Source organism: Gymnoscopelus microlampas (assembly GCF_963454915.1).
Source record: "Gymnoscopelus microlampas genome assembly, chromosome: 23".
Lineage (NCBI taxonomy): Eukaryota > Metazoa > Chordata > Actinopteri > Myctophiformes > Myctophidae > Gymnoscopelus > Gymnoscopelus microlampas.
Window position 1 is genome coordinate 11753579 of NC_139960.1, and position 10908 is coordinate 11764486.

Sequence of the window (10908 nt, forward strand, 5' to 3'; positions counted from 1 at the left end):
TAAACCACTTAAGCCAGAAAATACAAGCTCTACAAGCTCACAATGCATCGCATTGCAACGCTTTGGGAGCTTGTAGATCTACTATTTTCAAACATTTTAGTACTTTTACTTTTGGTACTTTAAGTACATTTTGATACCAGTACTTTTGTACTTTTACTCAAGTACATTTTTAATTCCAGACTTTTACTTGCAACATAGTACAGTACTTCCACATTGCAGTATTGATACTTTTACTTAAGTAAAACATTTGAGTACTTTTTCCACCACTGCCTGCCTAGTTGAGCTAATTTGGTTGATATAATACAGGTGTGTGAGTAGGGTGCAGGCAGGTGATGTTAATCAGTTCAGTTGGTCAGTTCTCACTTAGAAGCAGCAGACACACAGTACACTGTCCCTGTAAAAGTTTGGTTACCTGTTTCAGTTCAGCCTTGACGGAAGCATCGTTGGTATGATATTATGTTTATGTTCAATGTTATTTCTGATATTTTGTGTGACACAAATGGATATAGCCTTTTCTGGATTTCATTACGTTTGCAACTATTGTATAATAAAGGAAACCATACCTACCTGTAACCTGCTAAAATGCACCTATCGTACCTACGTACAGTATGTATTTACCTGAAAGTGTTATTGTATGCAAGCTAAATGAGTGTATTATTTGACTTGTACAAGCTTTACAGTATGTTTATTGTATCATAAATGTGCATATTGTTTTCTTTCCAGTGTTACCCTACCTTGGATGTCACTTTAAACAAGTAAAGACGTCTGTGCAGGGGGCATAGGAGTGAAAGAACAAACATGGCGCCCAGTTCGAAAACTATGGAAAAGCAGCATAAAGACGACAATGTCGTCAAACTTGTAACACAAGGGAAGGTTTCAGGACAGTTTAATCAACACGGTTTCAGTAAACTGTCACCTCTTGTGCGCATCGCTTTGAAAGACATTATCAGTGAAGAGCTAGAAGACCACATTTTTCTGGGCTTCATCAAAAGTGTCCGATACATCCTGTCCTACACCAAAGTTGATGAGCTGATGGAAGAATCAGAGTCAGAGTCAGATTCAGAATCAGATCCATTGTCGGGCTGCAACTACACTCTGTTTTGGTGGGAGTTTAACCTGCACAGTAAACTCAAACTGGTCCAACAGGTGAAACTCTTTGCAGATATGGATCCTGAAGCATACGACCTGCTGAGTATCCATGTGTGTGAGTGGCCCAACGACGACTCCAACATTGCCATCTTTGGCTTCGATGCACAGAGCACCAGCAAAGATCAGCTCATGATTATCCTAGAGGATATTGATGAATTAAGCGGGCCCTACTGTTTCTTCACCATTGCGCCCAACCCTCCATCCAAACCCTGCTCTCACTGCTCAGCCACGACCACACGCACAGGTATTGGTGGTGGTAAATGCCTGGAACACGGCTATGCGCTCCACGGCCAGTGTTTTGTGGACTGTCCCTTCCCATCCCAGCCAGCCTTACAGCTGAAAAAGGACAAGGTCATCCTGTTGATAAATAGCAGAATGTTGGTGGCCTGTGCCATCTACCCGTGTCCAGCAGGTGAGCAGAGTCAGTCATGTCAGATGCTCTACGCCAAGAGAGCAGCTCCTCCATCAGGTCAACCCTCTTCTTCTGCTTCCATGCTACCTCAGGGATCTGCTGAAGGCACACATCCATCCAACGGGTCCACTGCCTCCTCCTCCTCCTCCTCACCAACCCGGTCCTCATCCTCCTCATCCTCACCAACCTGGCCCTCGTCCTCCTCATCCTCACCAACCCTTCCCTCGTCCTCATCTCAAGAGGCAAATATCTACGTCGGCTATAAACGCCTCCACTACCACCTCCCACAGCCAGGGGCAGAGGGAGAGAATGTTAGACATTGTTATTTACGCGCTACAGATCTGAAGGGCAGGGACCAGAAGTTGGTCACCGGTGGTCCGCATGATGAACAGAGCTTGTGTGTGGAGGAGATGGCTTTGGATATTGGTCATCTTCTTAAAGTGTTGCTCCATGGTGATGCCGTCTGGGACCCTCAGAGTCGGTCCTCTGGGTTTGACTTTGTCATACTGGAGATGTGTCCAGAGACCGACAAAGTTTTGATCGGAATTGCCCTGTTTTGGAAACGTGAGGAGCGCAACATGCGGGTCAGCTGGGACCTCAGCACAGGGCTGTGCAGTGTCATTGGGGTCAGTGACCTCACAAATGACCTCCCTTACAAGCGTCGTCACTATGGTCGCGCTGTGAAGTCTCACAGGAAGTCCTGTGTGGACACAGTGATGGAGTGCTCTGTTCCAGAGAGCAGCTCCCACCACGTCAATGTCATAGATGCAGATGATGATCTGCCCAAAAGTGTGTTGTCAGACACTGAGCGATGCACCTGGGTGACAACAAGATGACTGTATCGGCCACATTGATTTTCTTTTTTGAATAAAAATACTAAATACACACATCTTTTAAGTGTAGAATGTAAACTTAAATGTTGAGCAAACCTGCTGTTTCTCATTTTTGATTGGTTTGAGATATTTCAGTTGTTAAAGATGAAGCTCTAGTTTGTTTTGAGGCTTTTTGTTTTTAGTTTTGTACTGCATTACATTACTGCAGATGTCAACCAAGAGCTGGAGTGAACCATGTTTTATACATCATAAAGTTGTGCAGAGTTACTAATGTGAGTGTCTTCTTTAGCAAGATCTGCAACTCTAGTCATTGAAGAGATCATTTCATCAACAGAGAGGTGGTCTGTCAGGTTGTGTTTACATGAGTGTAACCACTTTATATCTGGCATCCCAATGTGGGGCATGTCATTATAGAATATAGTCAAAATAATCTCAACTACATCAAAATATTCTTAAAGTGCCAAAAGTAAAAGTACTCATTATGCAGAATATCCTGTTTCACAAGCTATCATTATGTATCAAATCTTTTGAAAATAGCAGATCTACAAGCTCAGGACGCACGTTGAATTGCGTCAATTTTACAAAGTAACTACAAAGTACTACTAACAAATAATTGTAGTGGAGTAAAAGTACAATATTTGCCTCTGAGATGTAGTGGTAGAAATAGCCTAAAAGTATTGAAAATTGTGAAATACAAAATGGTACTTCATTATTTGAGTAAATCTAATTAGTTACTTTCCACCACTGATAAATACATTTTTGTAAGTGAAGACAGTGCACAGGACCCTTTTTTTGCTCTTCAAGTTTACTGGCACAATAAAACTGAACTTTAATTCACATTTGTTTAATCAATCAACGTTCACGAAACAACATTAGAATGATAATCACTGTCAGGTCATGGGCTACTCATAGCAGCTATTTGAGTTATTGTCAAAATAAGATAAAGACATTACAAATATTACATTTTCATATAGAATAAGAATTTAAATGATTAAAAAACTGTCTTAAATTATTTTAATTGTTCTATACAAACATTGTGATGTTCATGTAAATTGAACAATTTTAAATGATTCAATATGCTATAAATTACTCTATAATTATTTGAATAAATTAATTCAATGCACAGTGAAGTGGTACAAGGCAAGGTCCAAACATTGCCACAAGGTGGCAGTATCTATCTACTAGGATTGACCTACTCTATTCTATGAACACTTTTAAGGATGAAAGGCAATCAAATTATCCACTGAGCTGTGTAAATTACTTCATGATAAATAACTATTAAACTAACCAAACATTCTTATGGTGTCTATTCAGACTCCTTGTCAACATAGTCAAGTCAAGACTCAAGAGTATTTTCATCAACAAGTGAAAATTCTATCTATCCATCTATGCGCGGACGCACACACAACTTTATGGCACATTTTACATCGAGGGGCCCACTCTTATGTGCACTTCCTGTGAATCCTGTGAATCTCCTTAATATGGAGAACACAACCTTATACCAGTGCAAATCGTTAATTCCACATATTTGATAACAGGAGGATGCAATCAAGCCAACAGAGAAACAATGAGGACGACCATCAATGTATACTCCATATTCAGCCTATAGTCTAATCTAAGGCAATTAACACAGAGTCAACTGGAACTGTCTTTATTTGTTGTCAATTAATACCTTTATTAATACCTTTATCAATTCCCTTAATAATTACCCTGTGGTTTAGGTCAACAGTGATGCGTTCGTTGCACAAGTGCTTGTCCAAAAAAAGAGAACAGATCTACAAGCTCACAACGCGTGGCGATGCCACGCGTTGTGAGCTTGTGGATCTGTTCTTTTTTTGACCAGTGTCATCTATTATGCTTCCTATGGTGCTTCCTATGGTGCTTCCCTGTCATCTGACTCGTTTTGCACCAGTTCGGCAAAAACTAAGGTATGGCAAGGTCATATGACAGCATTAATATCAAAGGCCAAGAATCACTCATAGGTTAATAGTATTCCAAACAACGGCTACATTGTAACACATCAATCTGCGCAAATGGCTTGAGACAACATCGAGCCTTTTCAAATGCAGTATATATATGTTTTGCACAAAATGCCACAAATCATGAACACAGCTCCCGATTACTGGGAAACTTTGCTCACACACTCACAGTAGGCCAAGGAAGAGCCTCCACCCCAAATTATTCACATCGGCCTCATGGTGGCGCTTTACAACAGCCCTTTTGGCTAATAACTTGAACAGTAGCTTGTACAATCAAAATATTTTCCCCTGGATTCCTTGGATTCTCACCCTCTATAGGCCCCAGCCACTTGTGCCAGATTACATTTTCTGCCATTTTGTGTTTTCTTCTAAACACACATTTTGCTACTACTCCTACAGATTTTGTCCAAAACTCACACAAACTGATACACATTATTTTTGGGGTAATGTGATCCAGATAAGTGGCTATGACACACACACACACACACACACACACACACACACACACACACACACACACACACACACACACACACACACACACACACACACACACACACACACACACACACACACACACACACACACACACACACACACACACACACACACACACACACACACACACAGATAGATAGATAGAGGAGAACACATAATATCTCCTTCCCTGGCAGAGATAAGGTATGAAGAACCAACAACCAACAGGTAACTTTCTTTTATTGATGTCTGACATTCAAGAGAGACAACGTGACATCGGTGTTGTCCTCGTACAAGTTGTCAGTGGTGTACTTTCTTTTTTTAAACAATTTGAGAGAAAGCGAACTCCCTCCACGACCGGCAGAGGGGGGGGCATGTTGGCGACCTCGACGTCCCCTGTTTTAATCCATTCGACTCTACAGATGTTTGCCTTAGCTTTGTATAGACAAGACTCTAACGATAGCATGTGTATACAGTAAAATCCTCAGTGCTCATTCATGTAACTATGAAGGCAGTGGCGTGCACAGACATTTTGAGGGTTAGACGCTCAAGTAAATTATACTTTTTTTTGTTGACTTGGTCTGCTCTTTTTTCCCCTCTACACCTACACCTCTTTGCCAAAAATAGCCGATCTACAAGCTCACAACGCCTCGTTGTGAGCTTGTAGATCGGCTATTTTTGGCTAAAGTTCTCCTCAGAAAAGGGATGCTAGGGTTCGAGTGGTTATGGTAAAAAAGAAAAATCCTATCGCATAAAGATTTGGCGGACCCCCTGTAGTAATTCTGAGGACCCCCTGTTGAAGACCCCTGCTGTAAACTGAAAAAAACAAACTTTTTTTTCTTCTTTTTTTCAAAAGGGCACTTCTGGTCAAGAGGGCAAAGGGCAGGTGCTCTAGCTCCACCTAGAGTCTATCTGTGCACGTCCCTGTCTGAAGGTCCCCACAACCTCATCAATCACCAAAATGTATATAGTTTGGTGTGAAATATTCGCAATGCATTTCGGGATTGTTTATTTGTCACACTGCCTGTGTGCCTTGAGATTGTACAAATGTAACCACATTAAGGTAACATTAATTAATGGTTAAGGGTCCATTTGGTTACATTTTTTGTACACCCTCAGAGTTGAATTGAACACTGAGGATTTTACTGTGTCATTTTAATGCAGTGTTGTGATTGCAGGTTCTATGATTATGATTATAAAACACATTCAACTGATCCCCGCTCCTTCACAGATAGACGTAGCGGTAATTGGATATTTACAGTCATTAAACAAATAGAAATAGAAAAACCCAATTATTGAATATTTACAATCAAAGCAAAGAATATAAATAAAACTGAAGTATTGCAGAGTGTAACTCATTAACAATTTTGAATGTGGTTCAGGTAGGCTAAAGTATGGTGCACCGCGTTCCTCCAGGACACAGCACTTTACAACAGTGGTGGAAAGTAACTAAGTACATTTACTTACTGTAAGTACTGTACTTAAGTACGATTTCGAGGTATTTGTACTTTACATGAGTATTTCCAATTTCCAATATTGTACTTTTACTCCACTACATTTATTTGAAAACTTTAGTTAGTAGTTATTTTGTAGATTTTGATTATTATTACAAAACATACAGAAACCACTTCAGCCCTATATATATTTCGGCCATTTGAAAATAGCCGATCTACAAGCTCACAATGTGACGCATTGTGAGCTTGTAGATCTGCTATTTTCTAAAGATTTTCATACATATTTTATACATTTGAAAACGTGTGTAACGGGACATTCTGCATAATGAGTACTTTTTACTTTTGGTACTTTAAGTACATTTTGATACCAATACTTTTGTACTTTTACTCGAGTGTATTTTTGTGAGTGCTTTTTCCACCACTGCTTTACAGCGACCAAAGCAACTTCAACTTCTCAGAAGCATCTTAACAGGCCTTAAAAGTGAGCACACTTCAGTGGATTTGTACATTTTCACATTTTTAGCACAATGGTCTCAACTAGTTTCACATCTCTGTATTCAGATTCAGGCCCATTATGTATCAAATGGCCTTATAGTCCTCTGTAATTAACCCTTTAAGGCCGGGAAGGGAACGCATCTGTGTCATTTTAAGATTTATTTGGGCTATTCAAAAATAGCAGATATCTGCTATTTTTAGAAAGATCCTGAAAATTCGTGCAAATCTTTATACATTTTTAACTAAAATCTTTGCTTCTGGGGGTCCCTGGAACAAAATATTTTTAGATGGGAGGGGGTCCGCGGTCAAATACATATTATTTTGGGGGTCCTTGACAAGTTTGAAAACCATTGATAATATAGCAACATAAGTAAAAAAAAATCACACCCTGTGTGAAGTGAGTGGTGACTTTGATGAGCCCGTATTGACCCCCGTATTGATGTTGTCATCAATGTTTGTGGACAGACATACATACATACATACATACATATGGACAAAGTCATGTATAGGAGTGGTTGCCTTCGGCACCACTCAAAAAATAATACAAAAATTCAAACTTTCGGAAAAAAGTACTTTAGGATTTAGAAGACATTTTGTCAAATCCCCAGAAGCAAAGATTTGAGTTAAAAACTTTCGCTTTAAAAAAGTATATATATATTCAAACTAAAGATTTGCACACATTTTCACGATTTTAAAAAAAAATAGCAGATCTACAAGCTCATAGCGCGGCACGCTTGTATATCTGCTATTTTTGAATAGCCAAAGAGATCTTAAAATGACACAGATGCGTTCCCGGTCGTAAAGGGTTAAAGTCAGAACATCTCAATCCGATATTCTTCCCCTTATTCGTCACTGCTTCAGAAACACTGAAGTGCATGGGGCCTATCAATATAACGGCTCAAAAACAGTCATCAACAACAACAACAACAACACAGCTGCAGGGCAGGTGACTTGCTGAGAACTGAAAATAATTTAACTCAATTAAAAACATAAAAGCCCTAAGCTAGACATTCAAAGATCAGAGCCTCTCGTTTCTTCATATTTCAAACTTGCTATATCTTATTGAAATGTCATCTCTTCGACAACTTCTAAGGTCCCTTATCAGTACTACATTGGTTCCTGTGATCAGCTTAAAGTACTACTGCAGGGGTGTTCAACGTTTTCAGGCCAAGGACCCCCTAGCTGAGAGAGAGAGATGAAGCAGGGACCCCCCCCCCCTCCTCTATATTGCATAAAATTGTGTTTCAGATTAATTCAGACCCCTGTAGCAGTGGCGTACCCACCATAGAGGCAGGGCAGGCGGTCGCCTGCCCAACTAAAATCTAGCCTCCCCTAGAAAATAAAGTAAAAGACTGAAAAACAGGCAGTGAAAAAAATCCAAAGAGAATAGTGGCCGTCGGACCTCCTCGTCGCAGCCAATCACTACCGTATCCATTCCGCAGAGCGACGTCGCCTATAGTGATGCAAATGTGTGCCTTTATATTTTCATGGGGTGCCAGGAGAGCTGGGGGTCTGGGCCATCACCTGTAGGCTACTCACCTCGCATAAAAGGGGCTCTGAGTCTGAGAGCAGCTTGAGCTATTAAACTACTGTAACAACATGAAGAGACCACTGCTTAATTATTGATTGATTTATTATACTTGCATATTGTTTTTATTAACGTTTTGTAGTCAGTGTATTGTTGTTGTTAACTTGTTTCCCCCGAGATTTCCCCCCGAGATTTTTCCCCGAGTACCCCCCCCCCCCCCCTTCGGAGGGGGGGGGTAGAGAAAAAAATCTCGCCTGCCCTAAATGTACTTTCTGGGAACGCCACTGCCCTGTAGTGTACTACTGTATACGATGCATGACAAAAGATTAGAATCTTACATTCTCATTACAGCCTGTCATCTAGACCCTCGGTGGCTGTCTGTCTCACGAAACCCTTCTTCTTATTTATTCTGTATTAAATGGCTATAGATTGTCTGCATGTATGCTTATGGTATACCTACAGTATATGAGCATTCTTAAAGGGGCTGTAAACAGGAAATGCCTTGTTTGGGCATTTCCTGCTGAGAGGAGGTTTTCTGGGAGGCGCTAATCATAGACATATAAAGGTAGACGCCTCCTTCGGCTCTGAGGCGTGCGTATCTCGGCCGTGCTTCCACTTCCTTCCACTTCAGCAGGGCAAGCTGGAAACTTCCGTGTGCGTCACAGAAGGGGGGGAGTTCGGTAGGCCAATCAGAGGCAGGTGGGGGCGGGTCTTTTCTTAAGAGGCAGCCGCGCAGCAACTAGTCAGTTAGACGTGCTGTGATTGGCCAGTAGTCAACGCGATGCGATTGGCCAGTAGTCAAACAGCCCTGCGGAAGAGCCTCGTATTGAGATACCAGTCGCTCCAATGAACTGCAGAGGCCAATGAGGTATCTAGGTTTCTATTTCTATGGCGCTAATCACCTCACCTGATGGCATGCTCAGGTGAGTTTCAGTGATGTCATCAGAATCACTGATGGCAGAAGACTGGTGTAGTTAGGAATTATGCCACACGTACACCGAAGGTATACGCGTCTTCTGATGCTATACCCTAGAGTGCATCGCCATCTTTTGGCTAAAATAATTATTTCACTGCCTTCAGTGGACCCCCCACCCTCACCCCCACAGTCCTGCAAAAAACAACAACAATGACTTTGAAGCCAATATACTTAGCAAATTTTTTTGAATCATTCTAATTTGGCTGGGTGGTTTATAACATATTATTCTGTGGTCTGACAAAATGTGAATACATAATACTGCTTATATGCCTACTTCCTGTTTATAGGCCTACTTCCTGTTTACAGGGTCTTTACCTATAAGCACTCTAACCTACTAATGGCACATGTTAGGCCCAGATCTGAGATGAATGCACTTAACAATTTATAATCCAGCACTTGAAACAAGAATAGGGAACTGGGATGAGATAGACCCCCCCAAATCACTCACACAAGCACACGCGCACACAGCAAATAAGTTATGAGTCCGCATTTTGTATTTACAGGACGGCTGTAGCTTAGCGGTCCATGTTGCACATCCATGATCGTCAAAGGGGGGGGGGGGGCTGTTTCCATAAACTCCCTCCCAGGTAAGGTATTTCCACAGCTCAATAGACCTTTCATTCACTTACTGATGGGAAGTGAAGTGAGTTAGGGTATAGCCACACATTTACTGACTACTATTTAACCCATTAAGACCTTAGGCCGATTCTACAAAAATGTCTGTTTTTAGAATGTCTTCTAAAAACTGTTTTTTTGAAAAAACTTAGGTTATTATGTCAGCGGTTCTCAAACTTTTTCATGTCAAGGACCCCAAAATATATATGTATTTGGCCAAGGACCCCCATCTCAAAATATTTTCTTCCTGGGACCCCCAGAAGCAAAGATTTGAGTTACTTAATGTTCGCTTGAAAAAAATATATATTCAAAGATTTGCAAAATGTTTTACGATTTTTAAAAATAGCAGATCTACAAGCTCGTAGCGCGGCACTCAGTGCCGCGCTATGAGCTTGTAGATCTGCTATTTTTGAATAGCCAAAGTGTAAAAGAATGCTTTTTTTTTTTTGCTCAAATCAAAAAACGACACACAGATGCTTCTCCGGGTCTTAAAGGGTTAAGTCAGTAAATGGAAGTTTAAGGGAATCCAGCAGGGCAACAACAAAGCACATAATTATGTACATCAACAGGTCCTTATTGGCTTATTCCACCCAGGGGCCTGCTGCGTGACAGCCTGGGGATTGTTCTGTACATCTATAATACACTTAACTGAAAAGAAGCCATTATTTCAGTCAGCCAAAACGGAGGTATTCCAACTGGAGAGTGAGCTTGCCTCCGGGTGACGTTGCATAATGTGGAATTGACCACATTTACCCATTGATCCTGTCAACTTCTGAGTTTGTGAGAGCAGATCCGTGACGAACAGCAGCACAGACAGCGCTGTAAATCCGCATTTCTAGAGGTTCATAGCGGTACCAGCGGAGTCTCTGGGAGGCTAACGGTATAGGGCGGTGGTTTTTCAACCTTTTTCATATCAAGGTCCATTATTTACTCGGCATTTTTAGCCACGGAACCACCGTTTGATGAGATTTAGACACCTCAGACCCAAAA

The 10908-nt window shown here is 41.1% G+C and overlaps 1 protein-coding gene across 1 annotated transcript; it reads left to right on the forward strand.

The window, feature by feature from the left end:
* Positions 1 to 798: 798 nt before the first annotated feature.
* LOC311040113 (DDB1- and CUL4-associated factor 15-like) lies at positions 799 to 2397 on the forward strand (the record flags this gene model as incomplete). Its single annotated transcript, XM_084050186.1, has 2 exons — positions 799 to 1618; positions 1802 to 2397. 2 exons carry the CDS (start codon positions 799 to 801, stop codon positions 2395 to 2397), a joined length of 1416 nt encoding a protein of 471 aa, XP_083906312.1.
* Between the last annotated feature and the right edge of the window lie 8511 nt (positions 2398 to 10908).